Source organism: Drosophila guanche, unplaced genomic scaffold (genome assembly GCF_900245975.1).
Source record: "Drosophila guanche unplaced genomic scaffold, DGUA_6, whole genome shotgun sequence".
Lineage (NCBI taxonomy): Eukaryota > Metazoa > Arthropoda > Insecta > Diptera > Drosophilidae > Drosophila > Drosophila guanche.
This window is the reverse complement of record NW_022995744.1, coordinates 1,767,953-1,793,128: the sequence shown is the minus strand read 5'-3', so window position 1 is coordinate 1,793,128 and position 25,176 is coordinate 1,767,953. Positions and strand designations below refer to the sequence as shown.

General features: G+C 41.7%; 2 protein-coding genes across 2 annotated transcripts; both read right to left on the bottom strand.

Annotated features, from left to right (window-relative positions):
• Positions 1–2,120: 2,120 nt before the first annotated feature.
• Positions 2,121–24,674, bottom strand: LOC117579768 (prolactin-releasing peptide receptor). The gene is made up of 2 exons (XM_034265822.1): positions 22,598–24,674; positions 2,121–4,344 (listed from the first exon to the last, which is right to left on the bottom strand). The coding sequence occupies exon 1, from the start codon at positions 24,443–24,445 to the stop codon at positions 22,604–22,606; it is 1,842 nt and encodes a 613-aa protein (XP_034121713.1). The 5' UTR covers positions 24,446–24,674; the 3' UTR covers positions 2,121–4,344; positions 22,598–22,603.
• On the bottom strand, positions 9,381–11,438 carry LOC117579767. The gene has a single exon (XM_034265821.1). The coding sequence runs from the start codon at positions 11,393–11,395 to the stop codon at positions 9,410–9,412; it is 1,986 nt and encodes a 661-aa protein (XP_034121712.1). The 5' UTR covers positions 11,396–11,438; the 3' UTR covers positions 9,381–9,409.
• Positions 24,675–25,176: the final 502 nt, after the last annotated feature.

Genomic DNA, 25,176 nt, shown 5'->3' with positions numbered 1-25,176 from the left:
AAAAGCTAGAGCCACCAAATTTTGCATCCAGATTTCTGTATGCTCACACTGTTACAAGTGTATTTCAAAAATAAACCACGCCCCCTTCCGCCCCCGCAAAAGGGCGAAAACCTCCCAATCCTACAATTTTTAATATAAAAGAAAACTAAAAACGCCATTAACCGCTAAGGTGCAGATGTAGTACTGTAGTAGATGTAGTACAGAAGCGTCTCACACGTCCCTTCTCGTTGTTTGTATGTTTAAACGACAGCTTATGTTTCTCAAATCGCGACAAAGACAAGGAAAACAATTGTGTACAATTTAGTTTCAAATATTTTAAGCTTCATCTGTCACTAAAACAACTATGAATAGAGCTAATTAGTTCCTGGTAACAATTATACAACTACCTTAAGCTATCAGTATACCCGAATGTGGGTTGGGAGTATACATATATGTGCGATGTATTGGTGTGGCCCCTATGTGCCATCTGCTAGATATGTGTCTCAATCGAATATGGAAAGAAAGTCAGTCTAGAGGACCTGTCCTTTGTTCTGCAGATACGAGAGGCTACAAACAGATCGTTATACGGCCTCTTGAGTTCCGAAAGCAGATTCGCGAAGTATGTACTGACGGGGCCTTCGGGATTAATGGATGTTAGTTTCCTGATTTTAAAAGTAGATTCATTTATTTTTAAATGTGTCCACTTCGGCAAACCTAATTTTCAATGGTAACTGGAGATATTTTTCAGCGAAATATAAAAAGTAGTTAATGTAGTAATCATGAAGGGTTCGAATGAATTCTGCCTTTAAATTAAATTTAATCTACATATACTGGTAAAAATAATAGAATGTTTAATAATTGGTGAAGAAGTTAAAGCAAATTCAATTCAATTATTATTTAAAAAACAACAATTGACCTTAATAACAGTATCAATTATGAGGTCCACCTCATCTGTGTCATCGACGACCAGCCGACCAGAAATAATTGCAAAATTGTCATTATTGGGCCTGTGGTTAGCCAATTCCTAAAAGAATAAATTCCATGCAGTAATCAAGATAATTAAAGGGGGATTCAATCCATAATTGCTAACATTTGGGACAAACAAAAATCGATAATAGAACATAAAACTAAAAAATGCAATTTGATTTACATATAATTTAAAAACATTCTTATGTTAGTTAAGATCATTTTTAATTTAAACAGAAACCGGAGAAAAATGCTTTAACTATTTTAAAATAACGTAAATAATTCAATTAGTGCGGTGCTTATAACACTACTCTACAAAATTTCACTTTTTTAATGGCCAAGTTTTCAGTGCCATATATTTCGCTATGTGCCCAGTATGAGTAATGTGGGCAAAGTGCAAGCTCTCAGGGTACACTTTTTGTGTTTGTTTACAATATCAAGTCCATTGGAAATTAAAATATTATGTGAAAACGGGAGAAGTGTGTTATTTTTGCGTAGATATGGAGCCTGGAACACAAACATGCCTGGAGAAAGCACCGCTCTATTGGATAAGTCCGTTTCGGGCGACTCTTCGGGTACAGGGTATTAAAAGTCGGTTTGGCTCGAAGCGAAAATGGTGTCGAGTAGTGTTATAATTATGTTTTAATTAGTTCGAATAATTGCTCTTTGTCCCTCAAAATGTCAAAGAGCTAACTCATATTTCCGCCTCGTGTATTTTAAATGCATGAAACCAACTACATTAAATTGGTAGTTGATTCCATGCATAGTGGTGACAATAATTGTATATATGCCAAGAGCTTTCCTTTTTAAGACGAAGGACACACCTAAAGCCTGTTGATGTTGCTGCAATTGCCATGGCTGTTAATGTCGATGTTTTGTCTCTACGATATGAATATAAATTACCTAGTGACAAATCGCTTGTCTACACATTTGCCCTTATTTGCCAGTTGGTTATTTATTTCATCAAAGTATGTCACGCCATGATTCAGCACCTCCTTCTTACTGAACGAACATACTGAGACGTTCTAGTGACATTTCGACTGGAATTAAATGCAAAGATAATTGATTATTTTAAGGCATTGCCATCGAAACCCCAGAGTAAACGAGCTCTCTCTTTTTTTTAATATCCATTATTTATTTATTTTCTCATTAATTCTGGTTTTAAAAACTGTTTCACTACATATGTAAGTATGGTTTTTAAATATTCAATTTAATACTCAGCTGCGATGGCATCTGTTTCATTCGTGATATTAATTGTACTCCCTGTTTTCTATTCATATTTAAACACACATTTGTTCTTTGGCTTTTCTTTAAAATTATGGATTTTGTCCAACAATTTTAAACATTAAATTATTTTTTTGAATAATATTTTATTTGTCTGGGCATATTGTAGCAAACATAGAAAGACCGCTAGTACCACCCTTAACAAGTTTTTAAATACTCGGGAATTTGCAGATACATACAGAAGTTCGCCAAATATGTTCATGTATTATATTTATTTAACTATGCTTACATCTGAAAATGATATTTTAAGAACATTTGTCTTAGTAATACTAATTTCTTTGTTTTAACTGTATGGTAGGTGCATCCTTCATGTTATTTTGAATAATTCTCTCTCGCTCTGTCTTTTGCATTAGTTTGTTCATATAATTTCTATGATTCGTTATAATACGGAGTAACGAGTACAACAGCCAAATTTTAATCTTAGCTTAAATTATATACATACATACTTGTTTATAATAATATTCATATTGCACACTTGACTGAATGAGACTCTCCCACATTTAAGTGCATTTTCCGATTTACTTACAATTCTATGAGTATTCTAATAATTCGCCTTAGCCAACTAGTTTCTATCGACTTTGTTTTAATTAAGCTAGCTAATATTAGGTATACATAGAAAAAAACCAAAAGTACAGCAAAGGCGGTGACATATTTTGAAATCTTGTTTTACGATGCCGACAAGAACGGGGAGGGTGTGCGGGCGTTTTGGTTACGCTGCCCGACATCGCCAGAAATGTACTTCCAAAATCGGGGCTCATAGTCAGCACAATTTCGCGTACTTTTGGTTTTTCCTTATTTTTGGGTCTGCCCCTGGCTGGCTCCAGCTTTCTCTATACTCGCACATTATATATTGTGAATATACAAATAATTTATTTAATGCTTATCCTGGACTCAGAAACACTTTACAAGCACTTCGAGCTACTATTTCTTACACATGAACATTTTATTACCTATGAAATATTATTATGTCGTATAACAGTTTAACTTTAATGCGGTAGACTGCCTGCAGTCCAAGTTAATTATTTCAACACACACACACATTCACGTATCCAACTATTGACCACAGCTGTTTCGTGGTTTTGCTATAAATGACAGGCCTAGGGAGAACAAAAGCAGCCAGGATTACTTTAGATTCCTTTAGGAATATAAAAAACTGGCCTAAGTCCAAGGCCGGAAGTGGAATTAATAAACTCGACTTCATATGAGGAACGATTTTAGTACAATTTTAATTCAATGCCTAAATACCTACCAGCCATCATCAATACGAGTTTACTCCCCGATTTGGAGCTGTTGGCCCGACCAAATGTCATTAAAGTCAGCTTACACATGTTCGCTTTCTGCCGCTTTCTGACTCTATTGCTGTGCTCCCTCAGTCGTGGAAATGTTTCGCTCTTTAGAAGTCGAGCATGTTATTTTCGTTACTGGCTTTACAGCTACCATTGTTGTGGGTGCGATTTCATGAAAAGCGGGTTAGAAGAAGTGGGGGTTTGAGTTGACGTATTTCCACACAATTGAGCCAAAAACCGGCACATTGGCACAAGAAATTTAATTCCGTGCCTCTTTCGAATTCCAAGACAGCGACAAATGTTCGACAACTGTAAGGTACAAATTGAATTCGACAAAGGAAAACATTCGGGGAAATTGTGGACGGATGAAAGTCACCCTTCCTTCAAGGCGTTCTACGAGTTTGCTACGAGTATATGCGAATTGGCACGACAGTTCCCGCCATTTAAAGGGGGAAAAAAAAACACATACAAATCTGAACATAGAAGGAGCATTGCCACAAGGACCAGTCACACCCGCCCATCTACACTCACTAATATATGTAAAGCCGTAACCACGAGTACACACACTCCCATTAACATATACATATTTTATATCCTCGGCTATAACAGCCAATTGCTAGAGAATCCGCCTCTGCCGCCTTCTGGCATCGTTGTCACTTGATTTGGCATTTATCAGCATTTCTTTCCACAATTTTTCTCTTGTTTTCCTATTTTGTAAGTTTAACGAACAATGGGACTCTCCACCAGTTAGCTGACATTCTCCTGCATATAGCAACCGCTATTCAATGAAATCCTTCTGTGAATATGCCTAGAAATGCGTTTCGAAAATCTGTAAGAAGAAGAAGAGTTCAAAATAAGATTAGCGATTTAAATATTGATGGGCGGAAACATGAGCAGTTACAATTTGCTCGAAATATTCAGGAGAACCATCTTCAGGATTTTCTCTTTGTTCTCATGCTCCTGGCTTAAAAATAAAAGAAAAAGGGCACGGTACCCGGCTACATTAAGTGAAAGAGTAGATGGCCACAATTGAATTTGTATGTGATATACCCACGCATTTTTACAACATTCATATACAAGTATGTATATCTTTTTTATTCATCCACATCAGAGGTTCGTATGGTTCCGTAAAACCTTTTGTCATGCAAGCTGCTTACGTCAATTTGTCTGCACTCTTACCAAGCAGCCAATCGCATTTGAATAGCCTGGAAAAATAAATTTGTAGCTCAGAGCAAATACACATGCAAAATATTTAAACATGACTGTGTTCCCAATTCAAAATCTTCATTACACTGTGGGTCGGTCGCGCGTTCCTGCTTTCAGAAATCATAACTTATCATCGATTCCAAAGAAGGCCAAGAACCTAGCAATGAGGGTTTGTTATACAAAAATAGAGAAGGTATACAAACACCGACTTTCTACTACTTCCTACTTTTATGACTTTTATGCTGATCAAGATTATATATTTCTATCTACTTTATATGGTCGAAAAAATTTCCTTCTGTGTGTTATGCACATCGCTTCGACCACAAATCTGAGATACATACCTTTTTAACTGTTCGAGGACAGCGTATAAGAAAAAACAATATAGACCATGAAAACTGGAATTAATGTATGCTTGATATCATGATATTTTGGGACCACTGTCACAATTGTTATAGGGGCAGGCATCGGATTGCAGGATGGCCAGGCTAACAAAAAAAAACTGTGCCACGCCCCTTCTTTGTCAGAGTTCTACTGGCCTTGGGGACATATCAAAATCGACATGGTCCTCTACTATGTTTCCTTGATGGCCCCCTGATTGGCCTTAATTAGCATGAGCTTGTTGTCAAGAGCTTGGACCGTTCATTATATTTCCATAAAACTGCATTTCGTGTACGGTGCGAAGCTTTGGTAGACTAGCCACTGTCATGCAATTTTAATCATTATTTAATTTATTCCATTATCACTTTGATGGCGAGAGGAATGACATTCGTGTTAATTAATCCTTGGCTTTGGGTATCAGCAAAAACTTATTTGTGAAGGTGTGTAATAAATTCGAATCAAATTAAAGGGAGATTTTAAAGGTGGTACCTGCAGCTTCGCTGACGGTTCAATTTTCCATTGTGCCCAATTTTCCTCTATCCCCACAATCGCTTTGACAATTAAAATCTCAGCAATTTGCTTTTAATATGCGTTTTTGTGAAAAGTTTTTAATGTAATATGGAATAATATGCCTTTTTGATTTTCTCGTAAATAATTGATGTTCCCTCCTCCTTTTGGTATTTGGAAATTTTAATTAAAATGACTAGTCTAATAAGAGCATAGCTAACCACAAAAATATCTGCCGAAGTGTGGTTGTCTATCTGGAATTCTGTGGGCGTGTGTAGGCATCTGGGGCGTGGACGCGAACGTGGGCCTATCGATTTGTTATTGCCATGATGCTATCAATTTGCATTTTGGGTTTCGATGGCAATTGATGAGTGCTTTTCTATAAAAACCTAAATCTTTAAACATCTTGTAGCTGTCCTCTTCATAGAACTGAATCGTACAAATTTGAGTATTAAATAAAGTGAATAAATTGATGCATCTCTACTTTGGGATCTAGTTTAGAAATTCCATTGAACTATATGTCCGTTCTTAATCCCTCTACTTATCTTAAGTAAACTATTGGTCATGCTTTTGTTTCTTCCATTCATAGTTTCCTTGAGTTTCCTTTTATTTTCAGCAGACTATGTGCTGGCTTAAGAGTAACAGCAATGACGAAAGCTGGGGAAAAGCAGCTTAGAAAACATATTCTAAGAGCGAATCAATTTTTACTGGTCGTATAGCTGCAAGAAGAAAGTTTTTCTGCACTTTAATGATTTAAAAAGATTGATTAAATAGGTGCTATTTTTTATATTTATACTCATAGTCTGGCTACATCTGGCTTGCGAAGCTTTAGTGACAGAACGCTGCCGACAAATTAAATCAACTCAAATGGTAAATGCCTGCCGTTAGTAATTTAAGTGAAATTTCCTAACCTGCACCGCTGCAAAGGCGAAGAAAAACAAGCCAAAAGTGCGGGAAGAGTATGAGAGGAGAGTCAAACAAAGGTAAACTTGTCCCGAAGCCTTCGCCTTCGCCATGGTCTTTGGTCTTTTTGTCGCCTTTGTTTGTCAGCCCCGGAGTCGAGCAACTTGAATACCGCGTTATTAAGTATTCATTATCATAAACTTTGCTTGTGTGTGGGTTCTCTTTCTCCCATTCCCATGAATGGGCCGTGCAAATATACGCTGGGTGCGCGTAAGGATATTCTTCATGTACGCATTGTGTTGCGGTCTGCCAATAGCGGGACTTGACAGGAGCCAAGCGGAAATTGTAGAACCATCTGTGGCCTGAGGGTTGCCTCAACGAGGCTATGCGTACAGTGATTGCCATTGGCACAATAATGTTTATGTAATTAATTTTAATGATATTACTTTTCGTTTTGTTTTCGCTCCATTCTCCAAAAGTGTCCCCAAACACACAAAAGTTTCCCTTTATGGTGTGGCTATTGTCTTCAGGCAATGATTGTTCCTTTGCATTATATTCTATATTGTCCAGTTTGCAAAACTTTTTCCAACAAAATCAATAAGGAGGAACGGAAATAAAATATTTAGGAAACAAACCAATAAATAAAGTCAGGGAGGTGGTGACTCTCTAGATCTGGGTGAACGATGTTGAGTCGAAAAAAGTGTTTGCTAATTGATATGACTGAGACAAATTGCCGTCTACTTACTACAAACAATAAAACAAGCTCCAGAACGTTCCTCCATCAAACTTCTCCACGCGGCCCAGCAGGACAGCAGGACTTCACACGGATGCAAAACACATACAAATTGTCACCTGGGAATACGCATTCCTGTTAAAAGCAACCACATTCAGTTTCACATTGGGCCTGCTCGAGACTTGAGTGGATTTTAAGTTGGCCGCAATTATATTGCGGCACAAACAAGCTCTGTGGCAGGTGGTTGGAGAGAGGCTCAACAGGGAGGCAACTACGACGAAACTCAAGAGGGAATGTTCTTTTTAATGAGTGGCGATGTGGACTAAATTTAGCGCACAGATAGACAAACACAAGGACAGGCGGCTGATTAGGGTGTCAGTGCATTTAATGAATTTTGCATAGAGAGTAATTAAGTAACGACAGAATGTGGCAGAAATGAGAGGGAAGGACGCGGCACTCGAAGTAGGATCAGATGACAGTTCAATGGACCCAACACGTGTTGGTCCTTATGTAAATGAAGGCTCCCCAATGAATCCAGACCCATCAGGTTTGACATCATCATTTAATGGAAAATTATGAAGTCAGCGTCGAAGCCCCCAAACCCCAGCAATGCTTTTATTTGATGCTTATATTATCCCCATAGCCGTGGAGAGCTGTTCAAAAATCAGAAAAAAAATGGAATTCAATATATGCAGGACATGAAAACATTTAACGCAATGAAATTTAATGAGCCTAAAATGGCGCAGTTACAAGTACAACGAGTAGAAACGTGAGACGATTTCTACGCGTCACAACTTGTATACCCGTTACTTAGTCAGTCCACATGTATGGATGTATGTACATACATGTGTATGTAACCTTGTGTTTTTTTCGATTTTTGCATTTTACATTTTTTCTACATATGCAATCTACACCACTTTTCACACCCAGAGACGCACACTGCATTAGAGAGAGTTTGCGAGCGAGAAAGAAAAACTACAATGAGCAAGCATAAGCAAAGCTGTTGGAAGGGGTGGAGGGAAGCGACTGCAAGTGAATTTCTTTATTCTGTCTATAATAATGATCTGAGCCGATCTTAATTCGGGAATCTTCTCTCTTATCTTCAAAATTGTGGATATAAGAGATTTTCGACCTTTTTGGGTCGGAAGAGGGCGGGTCGAAATTTTGAAAAACACTTTGATCATTGTGATATCTTTGCATTCTGGATTCAACTTTTGGAGGCTCTAGAGTTTATAGTCTCTGAGTACTTGCCGACAAACAAGACAGACGGACAGACATAGACTCGGCTATTAATGCTTATCAAGAATATATATACTTTATCCGGTCAGAAATGTTTCCTTCTGTGCGTTACATACTCTTTTACTCTTCAAGTACAGGGTATAATAAGGCCCGAGGGAAGGGCCATGAAGTTTGCTGTGGAGCAGCTCGGCCCATCAAAGGCGCCTCGAAAGTAAACTGATGTATTTTTAATTGCTGCATACATTAAAATAGATTTACATGACAAGAGGAAAGAGGCAGGCCAAACAACAGAGTAAAGTTCTCACAGAAAGGCAGAGACAGGCTCGCATCCCTCCACCTTCACTGCTCCCAAATAAAGGATTGCTTGAGTCGGTGCTTGGGGTCGGGTCTGAGTTTAACCTGGACAACACACATGCAAATATTTTATGACGCGGGCGAGGGAAGCAAAAAGGAAATAAAACTTCCCACATAGGCAGACTTGAAAGAGTTCAGCATTAGATGAACCTATGCAAATCTGGCTGGAATGCTCTTATTATTGAGCTTACTCCTCGTCACGGACTTTAACCCTTAGAACGACCCGGTGCACGAGTCTGTGGATTAGGTGAGGTCTTAGAACTTAGAAGCTTTGTGATTTTGCGAATTTAAGAATCATCATGACAAATCCATATTGTACACACTTTTTTCTTTATTCCACAATAGTGTGAGGACTCTCAGGGAGGCGTGCTGCTCAGATAATGATGCGAACCACTTTGATGTATGGTAAATCCACATATACATATACTGAGGATATTTAGTAGATTTTTCATAGAAACAGATTTACGTATCCATTAACTCGGCTATTCATGTGAGTCTTTCTTTTCTTTCGTTACAAACTGCTGACCAATTTTACTTTATGTGAGGAATAGGGTATACAAGGAATGAGAAGGAACTAAGTAATTCTAATATTATGGCGGCCATATGTCTGAAAAGTGCTTTCGATCACGGATACAATGTCTTCGGCAGCGTTACACAACAGGTCGTACGAGAATATGTAAACGGAGTCCCGAAAATGTTTCATTTTTCGTAACCTCCGACTTAACAGTTTGGTGAGAGGTTCCCTTAGGATTATATTGTCTGCCTCCTTGCTCAGGACCATGTTAATTTTACTCTCGAAGATCAGCTCATTGTCTTGCTTCTGGCTGGCGTTGTGGTTCTGCAGTCGCTGCTGTGTGGCCTTAAGAAGTTGCTTCTCTAACTGCCAGACCTTCTCCTCCCACTCCTCGACACGACTGGCGATGACCCCGCGCACATAGATGAGCTTCGTGTTAATCAGCTCCTGCGGTTTACATATGGGATAGTAATTTCCGCGTACTCGCGCCAAGATTTTTGTGAGTTCTCCGAAAAGGAGGAGGCGCTTTTGAGGGTCCTCGTGGTCACAAACCAGATCGATGAGCATGCGTACACTGTAGTCCCACCTCGGATAGCATCGTAAGGGCCTGTTCACCCTGAAGAAGTCCTTGAGCTGCTCGGCGTCAGAGTTGGTGGAGCAGTGGAATATTTTGTTTCGTCGGTTGAAGGCTTCTCGGTCCTCGAGCTGGCTTTCGTAGGGACACACGAGATGGTACGGTTGTTGGTCCAGAGGAAGAGCCAGGTGCAGAAGAAACGAAGCAGATCTTCGCTTTGAGTTAACGATCTGGTTCTCCAGCAGATCCAGGTACTCCTTGGGAGGCGAACAGCGTCCGTGCAGATTTAAGGTTAGGGCACAAGGACGGAAAAAGAAGAAGCGAGGACACATGGCCAGCAGCCATCGCTGCTTTACAATAGCCACCATTCGGGGCTTGAACATAACAGATACATCGTGTATCTCTCCGGGCTTGAGCAGGAAGGCACTGTCGTCGAAGATGAACTCGTTGTCCTTCGCATCGAAGAGCGTGTCGTTGTAGGCGAATGAACTGACGCGCATCCAGGTGAACCTGATGACCTCTGTGCCGCTGTTCTCGATTCGCATAACTGTGCGAAGGTGGTGCTTGTAGGGATAGCAGCAAAAGGTGCGTTCCAGGATGGGCGAGAACTCCGGAACGTGAGGCTTATAGTGCATCCCATTGATGAGTATACACACGCCTGTGCAGCCATGCTGGAATTTGCACCCAGAATTTATTTTAGTCAAAACAGTAGTCTCGGCCAGATTGAGGTCCGACTTGGAGATAACTGAGGAGTCGGTTATGGTGCCCAGGGACTCATGGTCAACCGGAATAGAGCCCAAGCGCCGCTTGCGAACAATTTCTAAGTTCTTGATGCTCGGATAGAATTCCAGCACTCGCTGTATATTGGGAAACTCCTCTTCTATACGATCAGCCAGAAGTTTCGAACCCATCCAGTTGCTTCTGGGGAAGTTCTTTGAGTCGTCTGTGCCCAGCAGCTCATCAGCTATTTGTTCCGGAATACCTATTATCTCCACAAAGTCTCTCTGGGGCCGAGTCTCCCACAGAAGAGCCGCGCAGGGATGGAGCGCTGCCAATGGGGCCGTGGCCTTATTCTGTGTGGGATCCCTTGACCGGGCCTGGTCTAGTATTCGCTTAATCGTCTCCCTATCTCGATGGTCAATGCAAGTGGGATGATTGAAGAGCATCTGCTTTGGCTCCTTGCCGGTTGCCCGCCGAAGCCTCTTCTGGAGCATTCGCCTCTGTCGAAGCATGTGCTTCCAGTACTCCAGGCGCTGGTCAACGGTGCTCTTTGTCGATGACGCACTTTTTTGGGAGACACAGACGAACTCAGAAGCTGAGTCTGAGTCTTGAAAGTTTCCCAGATACAGGTGTTGATCGAATATATCGTCAAGGATGCCACTGGCGAGGCGTCCATGACACGATGGCGATGATCCACCCTCGATCAGCAGATTCTGGCAAGAGTCTGTGCAGTTTATTGGGAATGTGCTCATTGCTCTGATGATTAGAGTTCTGAGTTCTGAGATCTGAGTTAAGATTCTGAGCCGACTGACAGGGTCAAAGGCAAACCCTTGCTAGGCAGAAATTTTGTACAAAAAAAAGTTCTACAAGTTAATATAATCAAAGTTTCAACTTTTGGTTAACAAAGCTGTCAGACCAAGCAGCTTGACAGTGATTTTCGCCACTTGTTTTCGGGTTCCTTCACACCCTTCAGCACACATTAACGGCCGCGAAGGCGCGTCCTAAGGCTGCGAGATGTTTGAGGCAATTTTTCACGCCTCGACTTAAGCTTGGATGGTTCCGTTGCTGTCGCTGATGTATCTGCTGTCATAAATATCCAGGGGCCTGCGACTCACTTAGTCGCCTAAATTATATGGTATTATTCAAGTTACTAACTTGAACTTAGACAGACCATATACAGACCGCATACGAACCAGTATTTCGGGAGCAATAAGCGAGCTCTGACATTGCTCACCGGGTAGAGAGCGCTTAGGAATTTTAGACGATATTAACTTTTTGAAATATTATTTTTCTCTCACAAAAGATTCTCTGGGGAATTATGTGCCCGACTTGACTGCTGTTGTAAGAAGGAAAGTTTATAAAATGAATTTTCCTGTTTCTGACTCTGGAGAGCAGAGAAACGCCAACAAAAAATGTACCTTTAATTAATTTCAACTAATTCAATTACAGAATTTTAGTAATGTATAAGCTATGCTTGTCGTAAATTGTCAAAGGGCAATCACGCTTGGCTTACAAAAATATTTTATTGGGTAGAGAACTTTTGACACAGAGAGATTGCGGGCAGGAGCCATCAGAAGATCAAAATAAAAAGTCGGACAAGCACAAGGCTTTTCAATCCATAAAATAAATGAGAAAACTCCAAGGGCGGACTCCGAAACAATTTCAAGTGGGATTACTCGGGAAGCAGGGCAACCATTTTTAAAAGTTTAGCAAGTATCCAAATATGTATGGCAAATATTCCTCCCCTTCAAAACTGTACGTAATTTAACCTGGAAAAGTAGCGAGTATTAAACAATCGATCACGTAGACATCAATCCATCTATCTGGCTTCCTCGTATTGATTTGAAAATCAACTTAAATTTGCCTATGTCAAAACTGTCAGGACAAGACGACATGGATCCAGTCAACCAAATATTACAACCCACTCAGCTCAATTTCCACTGACGAGAAAGACCATGGTGAGTGAATGATTATATCTTTGTTTTCACTTGCGAGAGATATGAGTTTACTCTTATTTACGTACATAGCAAGAGCTACGGCCAAGAATATCCCCTTCTCTTTGGCTTAATGAGCTGCAGTCGTATATACCTTTTCAGAAACATGTAAAGAAAAGAATCTTGTAATATTTACTCATTGGGGTCGGGAGGGAGTGCTGGACTTTGTCTGCAACATCTGTATGAATTGCAGCTACCTGTTTTAACCCAGATTAAAATACTGTGAAAACGTGTTTTTATACCCGGTACTCGAACCGTAAAAAGGGTACATGGTAATTGTGCTCAAAGTGGATGTAACGCACAGAAGGAAATGTTTCCGACCCCCTAAAGTATTTATATTCTTTATCAGATACAATAGCCGACTCGATATAGCTTTTCTTTCTGTCCAACTGTCCGTCCGACTGGTCGTCTTGTTTGTCGGTTAGTTTTTAGAGACTATAAAAGTTAGAGCCACCGAATTTTGTCTCCACACTGTAGTGATTTCACACTGATACAAGTGTATTTAACCAATTTTCCCGACCCCAATCCACAATTTTGTAGATAAAAAAATCGAAAAACGCGATTTCGTAGAGATAGACTATATCTATCAGATCACTGAACAAAGATTAGATTGGTTCATTATTATGAGTAGCGGGTAAGAAATTGTGACGCGTAAGAAGCGTCTCACACGTTCCTACACGTTTTTGTTGTTGTTGCTCATTTGTTCTCGCTCGCAAAGTCTGCCTCATGCCTCTAACCATACAGGACTGTATGGTTAGTGCTCATTCTGTATGCGTCTCTGGGGATGGGTGGCGAGCTAAAAGGGCGTGTTGGCGGGCCTCCATCAGCCGTAGAAAAAATGTAAAATGTAAAATGCAAAATTTGAAAAAAACCACAAGTTACATATGTACTGACTGAGTACCGGGTATAAAAGTTGTGACGCTTACGATGCGTCTTACACGTCCCTCCTCGTTTTTCATTTTATCTCTGAAAATTATACATCTTCTTTCACTGCTAACTTGCTCTCTCTATAGTACGCTCTTTTGTTGGTTTAATGTGATTGATTTATTTTGTACTTCAATTAAAATGTTCCCTGTATATGCCACGACTGAGGTAACTAAGCTGGTGCCATTCTCTCTGGCCATAGGATAATAAAAGAGAAGTCAAAGAGAGTGGAGAAAATATTTTAAGGTACATTTGGCTTAGGACAAGGTTTTTTGGAACTTCTTCTGCTTTGTGGCGAAATTCTGTAAGAAATTTTTTGTTCACCCTCGTGTGTGCTTGGGTGCCATAAATTATGAGCCAGTCATTTGTCAGGATTTTTATCCACCGAAAGGTGGTACAGGTATCGAGAAAGAACAGGAAAAGCATCCAAATGCCGTCTAGCTACATTTAAGAGCATATTTCAGAGCCAGCACTTGCCAAGATTTTCGTTTCTTTTAACATTTTAATGCTGGATTCTCTTGCGCACACGAAACTTTTTCATGACGCTCACCACTACTCCCCAAAGAGATGTCCCGAGCTATCTTTTCCTCTGTGCTGATGTAACATTAAAGTGGAAAGTCTTAAAGCATAAAACACACTCACAGCGCCAGAGGCCCGTCAACGTTATGGGCAGCATTGTTTGTTCTCCACCATTCAGATTTTGCTTGCACTCGCACATAAATTAAGAACTGGCTGTACAAATTCTGTTGGCTGATGACGACGATGAAGGCCCCAACCCCTACGCCAGCGAAGCAGACTTTTTCTTGACTCCCTTAAAGTCCCTGGCAACGCCACCTGCTGTCAGGTGGAGGTGGAGTCCTCGTAGAGACTCTTCCATAAGAGTCGTCGACTCCATCGCAATTACATCGCCGGTTTTCAGCTCTACTTGTTTGTTGGTCCTTATTTTTTCATTGGACTTTCATGGAACTGTAGGCTTGTCATTCAAAGCACTTTGCTGCATAATTATGTATCTTAGGCACATCTGGTGGCACAAATACTCCTTCCCTTCATTCAAATATTGAAGAAGGTATTCCAACAACAGAACTATGTAAAAATTATCAAATTAAAATGTAACTATATTTGTATTTAAAGTAATTGATGGAAATTTAAAAAGTAGTGGCCTCATCGTCATAGAATCATTGCCAGATCCAATCCTCATCTATTCCCGAAACCAGCTCGTGTAGAAACTGTTCTCGTTTCATTCTCGTCTAATTGTTAGATGCGATGCCTAGGCAACCCGAACGAGGGAAAACTCTGCCACACTGGCAGACATTTGCAGGCCTCTCTTTTGCACACTTCAATAAATTCCTGGCCGCAAGCATTCTTAATATTAGCTCTAGTCTCCATTCCCTGAGTTCTGAGTTCCGGGGCGCTTGACTTGTGTCTCGCCAATCATTAAACACAAAATTTAATTAGCTCTTAATAAAGCATTTAATTAAGACAGCTCCAGAGGCAACGCGTCCTCCTCTTCCCAGGCGGGTGCGCCACTGTCAAGTTAATATTGCCTTTGGCTAATATTAAGTGGCGATAAGCTCTGCTGTCAACACAGAGGGAGAGCTCCCTGCCATGTCGCATTTTCTCCATGTGATTTCCTGTCTCTTATGTGAGTTAGTACGTGTGTGCTTTTCTGATGTTTGAGCTACCCTGGTCAGGGATCAACAAGAAAACTTTAAGCATAAATTATATTGGTTCGAGGTTATACTCGTACATTTTGTTGGCGCAAACCGACCTGACCAATGACTGCCACGTTCCGCACATTCTCGTAGAGGTTAAGGCAAACGCCTTTAATGGCATTTAATTGGGCATAAAGTGGTCTTGTTTTTATAGACAATTTTCATCAATAACAAACGGCAAAATTCAGACCGACATTGAGCCATCCCAAACATAAAATCACTCAGTTTCTCAGTTCCTTTCGGAAATAAATATTAAGGAGTACACTGTAAATAATGTAAATAATCGATTTGGAAAGAAGGCTGCCAACTTTAAGACCAATGTGCACCTTCTTCGAAAAAAAATGAATTTATTTTCCTTTCACTTATTTTCTGATATTTGTGGCTGCCAAATTGAAATATGAATATTGGAAATCTTTTCATTTGATCAGTGCCCCATGAGCCAGGGTAAATCGAAAGGCTGCCCGGTCAGACAGAAACTGCAGTTGCTGCTTCGGCTCAGTCCATTCCTTCATACATATGTATGTACACATGTACGTGCCTGGCATGGCCAAGCACCTCCAACTCCACCAAGCAGTCGTAATTGTCATGGGGCACTTTGGATGAGTGAGTTAAACGCCTGAAATGATGTTAGACTTAGCCTAGTCCAGCATGTCTGGATCTGGGGTCTACTGGGCGTCTCATAATCGGTGCCACATAAAAAGTGCCTTCAACTGGCAAATGGACTCGTATCAAGCGTACACATTTTGCTGAGCAGCAACTGATACATACCGAATACAATTCATAAAAATGTATGAACATCACTGTCATGTATCGAAAGTTTTCTCTTCTTTCTTTTCTCCCTCTGTATACAGCCGCCCGAAGCTCGGCGGGAGTCTCTGTCGGGATATAGCAGGAAACGGAAACTATGGTCATAAATTTAATGCAGGGTTCTTGGGGCTCCTTCGCACCTAATCTGAGCCATTTTAAACAAGCTTGAGCTGGCACCCAGTCCCGGATCGGAATGCTCTCCAACAGGTCTCGAAATTCATTTATTCCCGTTCTCTTGTCTTTCTCGCTTTCCTTTTTAATTGTTTGCTCAACACCTTGGCCAGTTCCCAGCGTAGGTATGTAGGTCTCCATTGTTGGTCCCGGTCCACCTTACACAACATAATAAAAGCTTGTTAGCTTAATTGCTTAATTGGCCAAGGCTAGGGCCATTCCAACTCTCCTTCTCCGCCAACGCCTCCTTCTCCGTTTGCTGCTAGCTGTGGCCCGATGACCATGTGGGGTTCAGCACTTAGGCTCGTACGCATACGGCCAGTATCCGTATCCTCCCATCTTTCTGGTCTCACGTTTTGAATTGACTGCCCATCTTCGCAGCCATAATTACCTATGTTCGGCTTTATCTGATTAAGTCTATGAAGGCTGTATACATTCTAAGAATATATACTCTTTCACACTCATACTTTATTAAAATGGACATCAACTTCCACCTGATAACCCAGTACAATTAAGGCTCTGGGTATTTAAATAATTTATACATCCATATAAAAAAGCAAAAGTATTCTTTAAGATCTCACCAGGTGCATACTTATGACAATTAAAGGACTTTTCTACGTGATGTTCAGCTTCCATTCTTAGATTGATTTTTTCAGAGAGAAAACCTCAATAAAATTCCTCTCTTGTTTTTGACCTTTCCTTTGCATTTCCCCAAGCTAATCAGACAAAAGGAAATCTGTTGGAAATCTGGGAGGCAGCTGCCACGCTATCGATTACCACATCAACTGGCAGAGGTTAATGGAGAGGAGGGGAAAGGAACGCATTCGGGCATCAATTAGAGGCTTCCTGTTATGCCATTTGGCTTGAAGGAACTTCATTAAACGCATTTATTTCCACACACGAACACACAGCCACACTCAGCAAATATCTGACTGTCATTCAAGTTGGCTTATTCAGCAGCCGCCGACAGCATAAATACGATTTTATAGACCTACATATCTATAAGTACCTACTCAAGAATACCATACTCACTCTTCGTTTGGCTTAAACGGAGGGAGTCCAAAGACTCAACTAAGATACACGAAGTGACTCCTCTTTGGTCACTGTCAGACTAAGCTTTTGTGAGTTTGATGCTTGATTAAGTAAATGGTAAATGTCAGTTATCTTTTACACCCCCCTTTTTTCCACCATCGCCAAGGGAAACACATGTTTTATAACACTCGAAATCCACCGAATGGAGGACGACGAACATCGCGTGAACAAGTAAATGCCAAGCAATAATTTTTTTATAGCCAGCCAATGCCAAAAACATTTCGCATCGAGTGTAAGTACATATTGAAATAACGGTATTTCCATTCGTGTATCAGTATCTGTCTGCTTCAACGTACATAGGTCTCTCTGGTAAGCAGCCACAGTCCTTGTTATTGTAGCCGTTAGGTCCACATATACTCGCACTCGCATGCATACAAAGACTCGAACTGGAATCCCCACATAAATATGTGGGCGTGGCATATTTGCCGCGTTCACGATATTTATGCCCTTCGCTTTAGTGTGGGCTTAATCGTACTCTTTGATTGCAGAGAAGGGTCTACTTTACTTCTCCAACCCATCACTTTCAATGTCAAACGAGTACGAACGGGTGAGACGCTTCTTACGTGTCACAACTTTTATAATCGGTACTCAGTCAGTATATCTGTTCGTAGTGGTTGTTTTTCGAATTTTACATTTACATTTTAAATTGTTTTTACATGTGCATTTCATCTACATCGACAACACTTCTCACTCCAACACGCTCCTTTGGCTCGCCCCCCTTCCCTAGAGCCGCACACTGCAGAGTCACGGCAGAGGCAGAGGCGCGGCAGAGGCAGCATCACAGATGAAGAAAAAATTTACAATTTGACAAAAAACCGCTAGGGTACAGATGTAGTACTGAGTACCGGATATAAAAGTATAAAAGCATCTCACACGTCCCTTCTCATTTTGTCTGTTGACGCTCATATGTATGTGTATAATTTGCATACTTCGACCCTAAAGTTTAGAGATACTTCTTTCTTTGCGTTACGAACTTCTGCCCTCTGTAAACCGTTTATTTTTTGTTAACAAAATATGAGGAAAATATGAAGAAAACATTTGGTATTTTATGTTTCGGTTTAAACTTTTTGAATAAAATAAATAGCATGATTTAGAAGATAACCAGTGGGAACGCTTGTGAGACGCTTTGTACGCGTCACAACTTTTATACCCGGTACTTAGTCTGGAATTTTTACTGGTTTTTTTAGAACTATATAGTTAACAGTTTTAACATTTTCTACATCTGTCATCTACATATACGTACATCACTTCTTCCGTCAACACGCCTTTTTAGCACGCCACCCTCCCTCAGTGCCTCATGAGGCGAGTGTGCGAGCGAAAAAGTATGAAAACAATAGACAAAGCTGATGGACGGTATTGGGATGGCCACTTAAAGCCATTTATTTATTATTTATTTTTATTGGTTATATTAATGTTCCGATCTAATCCCAATTCAGTGATCTGATTGACATGGTCATTTTTTTGTAATCTTCAAAACTGTGGATACAGCAGATTTTCGAACTTTGTGGGGGAGAATGGGGGCGCAGCGAAATTGTAAAATACATTTTTAGCAGTTCGATATCTCATACATCTTGATGGTGATATCTCTGATATCCAGGCGCTCATCAAGACGGGCGGAGGGACGGACAGACAGACATGGCTATATCGACTAGGCTTTTGATACTGATCAAGAAGATATAGACTTTTTGGGGTCGGAATAGTTTCCTTCTGTGCGTTGCATATATCCACTTACTACCACAAATACAATGTTTCCTATTTACTCTTTGAGTACTTGGTATAAAAAGTAGCAGTCAATCCGATGCAGCTACGAGAAGTGATAGGTTTCTGGCATACTCCACCTGGGGATCCAATCGGTTGCCATGAGGAGAGGAGGGAACAGCCGAATAACCGCTCGAAATGGAGTAATAGTTCCAGTTCTTATTTTTTGTGCAACCGGTAGGAGGCCCAATAGATAAAAGAACATGTTCTCATGTGGTAGACGAGTAGCTAAATCAACTCTGTATTGGCATTTCTTATTCAGAACCAAGGCAACGCCCTGGGACGAAGCATAGTCACGGCAACACTCTCACCTGCGCCCAGAAGCAGTCCTGAATGTGTTAAGCATCCTCCGAACCATTTTCTACCTATTTTCCTAGATTACACTCAAATGCATACTCTCGTATGCAGAAGATAGTTTTATAGATAGTCCATAGTTTTGTGCGGATTCTAAGAGATTCTAAAAGAAGCAAAGCCGGCAAATGTCGACAGCGTTGTTTAAGCCTTTAGACTCCTTTATCTTGGTTTTGAAGGCGCATAAGCGGAACGGGAAGGTACTATGCGGTTTGGCCATGGTCGCACCACTCGCATCAGCTGATCATTATTAGATACATATGTATAGCACACCAACAGATAAACAGATAAGCCTCTCTACCTTGGGGTTGGCCTTGCGAAACATTAAGCTCTCCTTTAACCATTAGACGCATCTGCGGCTTCCAAAAGCATTTTAACTTGCAGCTGTGCGGCGACGGCAAGTGTCGGCACTGTCACGCAACTTAGTGCGGTGAGTGTTTCAGATTGTTGCGAATTTGATCAGAACAAAAGGGGAACAACTTTAGGCCCAACTCAGACTTATCAGTTGCAGTCGAGCTAACATTGTTTTGAATCGAAATCAAAAGGAAAGATACAATTTTGCAGCCGTTTGCCAATAGCAGAAAACAAAAAAACACTATTCAGTTTTAAAACAAAACTTTGACGCCCATTTACAAACTCTGTCTGCGACTGTACGAGCAGTTGCTCCGACTACTGCGGAGCACTGAACCTACCTCATGCATAATGCAGATTGGTTGGACATGCAGCATCTGGACAAGCTTCTCGGTCCGTTTACTGAGACAGATATGCATGGTATTCTTCATTCATTCATCTATTCACTCACTCTCTCATTCATCCGTGGCTCTCTTTCTAGCTTCAACACAGCCCAGGCCACAGTGCCTGCAATTTATTTACCGTCCAGCTTCTCAGGACTGGCAGGCTAATTAGGCACAGCCGTGTGGGACTGTGCTCCGCTAACGACCCGCCTGAATAATTCATTAGCTGGCAGTCCCAGTCCTCTCTCTTCCACAAGCCACTCATGCAAGTTTTGATCTCGTTTCGTTTCCCTCCATGTTCATAGCTTCAAAACAACCGCAAACATAACCAAAATGTAAACAGGAACATGCTCCGACTAGTTTATTTTTTCCAGCGTATGTGGCTGTGTCCCAGATTACACATATCACTGGAAATGTCTCCATACGGATGCAAGCATCTAGAATCTAGATACATCTGCAATTGTTTGTATTAACTTACCGAATAGTAATAGTTCTGACTCGAGTGATTGTTCCACAATGTATACACTCTTCTAACATTTCCGATTAGCCCCAGGAGATTTTAATTTTGGACGCCATCAGCTCTTTCTTTTTAATCAAATTAAATGTTTATTTATAAACTTTACGACTTCTGCCACATATTCAGACACATACTAGATATTTAAGACCATATCCTTAATAAATAATATTAATAAAATAAGGTTCAAAATAATGTACATTTTGTTTGGTATTTTAATATAAATATACATTTGTACATATGTACATAGATACGTGTCTGTTGGTGAAGTCTGTCCCAGGTCATTGGAGCGCACGTTTTTCATATTTCTGTAATTCATTACCAAGACTTTCCCAACTGTCAAGTTGGCGCAGCCCAGCCAGGGTCTAGGTTCAGGGCCCTGTGCTTGAGTGTAAGTAGTCTCTAAGCCCGCCAGCAGACTTAAACATTTATATCGGTGCCCATTTCAGGAAGAAAATTTTAGCATATATGTAGGTATATCCTTAAGTTTCCCGACTATGACGAAGTTGTTCGCACTTGGAAATAATTCTTAAGTTTATATAACACGCAACGTAAATATATTTCCTTTAATGCAAAATAAGACTCTCCATGAACATTTTATACGACTTTTTCTTCAATACAAGTGCGTAAATGCAATATTAATAGGTCAAAGGTATTTTAAGGCAAAGTTTGTAAACTGCAAGTTAATGTTTATTACGAACTGCAAATAGGTAGCAGCAACTCCACCAGGCTCATGGCTCATGGTTGAGCGAGATTTGTGCTCTGACATGGCACAAGTTTTGGCTGACTCATGGCAGTTGATTTAATGCTTTGTGGGGATCGGCAAATGTAGGGAAACTTTTTCCCCCACTTCCCAGCTGCTTGACAACTGAAAATATTCACCCAGATGCTAGTTTATGTGGCGAACAGCAAGGAAGCCGAAAGTTTGCTTGCATTTGCTGCAAATGTCATAAAAGACATGCCTAATGCGTTTTTCTTTGCCAGTGGAAAAAAACACGATTCCTTCATCAGAATCCTAGTTGATTCGGTAAGCAATTCTTTTGGCTCTGCAACCGCAATCATACGATGAGCTGCTGCTCCAATTGACTCTCGAACTTTTGTCAAAAAGAAAGCGAACTATGCGGGTAAAACTCTTTTGGTGGCGGAAGGGGGCGGGGCTCATTTTTGAAAAACATTTGTAACAGTGTGAGCATACAGAATGAGTGAGCATCAGGATGCAAAATTTGGTGGCTCTAGCTTTTAAAGTCTCTGAGATCCAGGCGCTCAATAAGACGCCTCTAATGTACAGATGTACTACTGAGTACCGGGTATAAAAGTTGGAACGCGTAACAAGCATTTGATTTCATATTTTTTTTATATATTTTTTTACGATCTCTCACTCCACACGTGCTTCGTGCAGTGTGCTGCTCCAGAAGAGCTAAAAGAGGCGTGCTAAAAAGGCGTGAAATGTGATGTAGATGACATGTGTAGAAAAATGTTGAATTTAAAATTTAAAAAATCACTATGGTACAGATGTACTACTGAGTACCGGGTATAAAAGTTGTGACGCGTAAGAAGCCTCTCACACGTTATTCCTAGTTGTTCCTCTGGCTTACATTTCGTAACCTTTTAGCGGAAAGAGAATCAATCAGCCAATCACCTATGAATCATTTGATTCCATTTATTTCCATATTTATGAACTCTTGTTCTGGACGTATTTTAGTAGCTATCAATGCTATTCATAAATTTAAAAGATATAATATGACAAATATTTGCAGAAGTTATGGATGCGAACAGTATCAATACCAGATGGATATATTCTATTGAAAACTGTATAGATTTTTCGATTTCCATGAAAGTGTATTTTTCATCCATGTTTTTCACTACACTACCCTACTTACGTACCCTACGTACTTACCCTATCTCAGTTATTTTGTGAACCAATAGCTCCTCCACCACCTCCTTCTTCCAACTCAACCATCACATCCGACTCCCGACAGTGGCTCGTGCTTGTCTCGAGCGTACTGATGCCCGTTGTATTTTCGGAGCTTACGAATGGTGTCTCGCTGAAGCGCACTTCCACCGTCTGCTCGTCACCAGAGTCAAGGTAGTCCCCATCGTCGTCGGTGCGCTGGCGGACGCGCCTCATCAGCTCCACCTGCTGCGGCTGCTGGAGATGCTGCTGGTGGTGCTCCCCGCTATGGATGAGGGCGGCGTTGATGTTGCGTGCACTAAGAATGGGCGACACTGCTCCCGTGCCGTTGCCATATGTGGGCTCTCTGGGTATAATCAAGAGCTTCTCCTTGGGCAGGCAGGTCTCCTGGGTGATGCCGTTGTCGTCCTGATCCTCCGCGTCGCGACTGCCCCCGATCCCGATCCCGCCCTCGCCGTTGCCATGATGAAGACGGGGGCCGCAGGTGTTGCGGTCGCTACGATTGTAGCCGCGGGTTATGTTGATGATATTGTTGTTAGAGGGATTGAAGCAGGGAAGAACGTGCTTAAACTCCTTGCGGAAGTTCTCGTTGAGCCAGGCATAGAGAAAGGGATTGTAGCAGGTCGAGCTCATGGCAATGGAGTGGGCCACGAAGAAGAACAGTATGTAGAACCTCCATTCGTTGGACTTGACGTCAAAGTCGTCGAATATGTTGACCAGATTGATGGGAAGCCAGCTGAGACCGAACACAGCCACCATACAGATGAGCATGCGGTTGGTGCGCTTCTTGCGATCCCGATCCGCCTCCTCCCTTCGCGAGGACTTGGAGCCCGGCTTGGCCCTGGCCCGCTGGTTTAACTTTACCGAGATCCACACGTAGCAGATGGAGATTATGAAGAACGGCAGCACGAACTGTAGCGTGGTGGTGATGGCTCCAAACACCTTGCGATACTCCTCCGACGGCCAGTTCTCCTCGCAGACCATACGGGTGTAGGAAAGATCCGTGCTCACCCCCGAGGTCATCACCTGCATGTAGGCCTGGGCAGCGGAGGTGGCGTCGGGCGATTCAATGAAGGCTGTCAAATCGTAGCTCCCGTTGAAGATCATGGCCGCATCGACACTGCTGTCGTTCCTACTCATTTGGGTGGTGCCGTTGATCACCTCGTTGGTCATCTTCACGTACATGCCATAGGGCACAGTAGCCAGAAGAGCAATCACCCATATGCTCACAATGATTCCAATGCAGGTAGATAGCTTCATGCGCGGATGGAATGGATAGATGATTACAAAGTACCGATCGATGGCTATGGATGTCAGAGTCAGCGTGGATATATAGATGCTGCAGCCCTGCGCGAAGGACACCAGGTGGCAGAGCGTGCGCCCGAAGGCCCAGCGGCCCATGAAAGTGTACAGCGGCGTAAAGGGCACGCCCAGGACGCACAGTAGGATATCGGAAAGGGCCAGGTTCGTGATGAATATGTTCGTGACCGTTTGCATTGCCCGATTCCTTAGGACTACGTAGCACACGAGGACATTTCCAAACACTCCCAGAACGAACACGGTGGCGTACAGCATGTAGAAGAAAATCTGCACGAACTGGTTGTGGATGACGCCCCCTGACTTGTCCACCTCAATTTGGGCTGCTTCTGCGGCAGCCTCTGCTGCTGCCTCTGCTGCGGCTGATGCTGCTGCCGATGCCGCCGCCACTGCTGCCGCTCCTGCGGATGCCGCTTTCGCCAGACTGCTGCTCGTCGCGGCCGTAGTCAGGCTCCAGTTGGTGGTCGTCAGCAGTGGCAGCTGCGTGGTCGTAGCCATCCAGCTGAGGTTGGCCATCTTTGTTTGGTCAGGCCAAGCTAATGGGTTAGGTTATGGGTCAAGGTCACAGTAGTTTGACACACACAGCTAACCCACTCGGTGAGTGCTCGTCTTCCGGTTGGGAATGGGCTTCGCCGGATGTGTGCCACTTAAGCAGCCATTTCCGTCTCCGTCTATGTTGATCTCTGTACGTCCTTATTCAGCAAATTTTATTCGCTATTTTACTCGTTACTAGTTGCCTAAATCTCCGGGTCCTGTAAATGGCAATGAATGGTAGAGAGAGAACTTTTAGTTAAAATATTTTCGCTTATGGGGAGAGGGGGAGCAAAATACTTTTCAAATAATTATCCTATCATTCTATTAAAGCTTTTAGATGTTTTTTCCCTCCAGCATATCTCATTATTATGACGGCTTAACCTTTTGATACGCATACCTTGCAAACTTGCTGCCATCAGTGCCAAACTTATCGTTGATATTGTACATCCCTTCATTAAAATTCATACAAAAGTTTTTAGCTAGGAATCGCTTGTCAGATGGACTTTAAAAGTAAGTTCTCTCCCCTACACTGCAGACCGCTTCTGCCACCGACTTCACAGTCTCTACTTTGCCTTCTGGTTTCTGCTTTTTGGCCAAAAGGGATTTAGTTGTTTCTTTGACTGGCTTTTATTTTTAGTCCCTGTCAGACACGCTTCCAAGGCAGAGCTCCCTCTTAGTGGCGGAGGGAGCGGGATTATTAAAAACAATGCGAA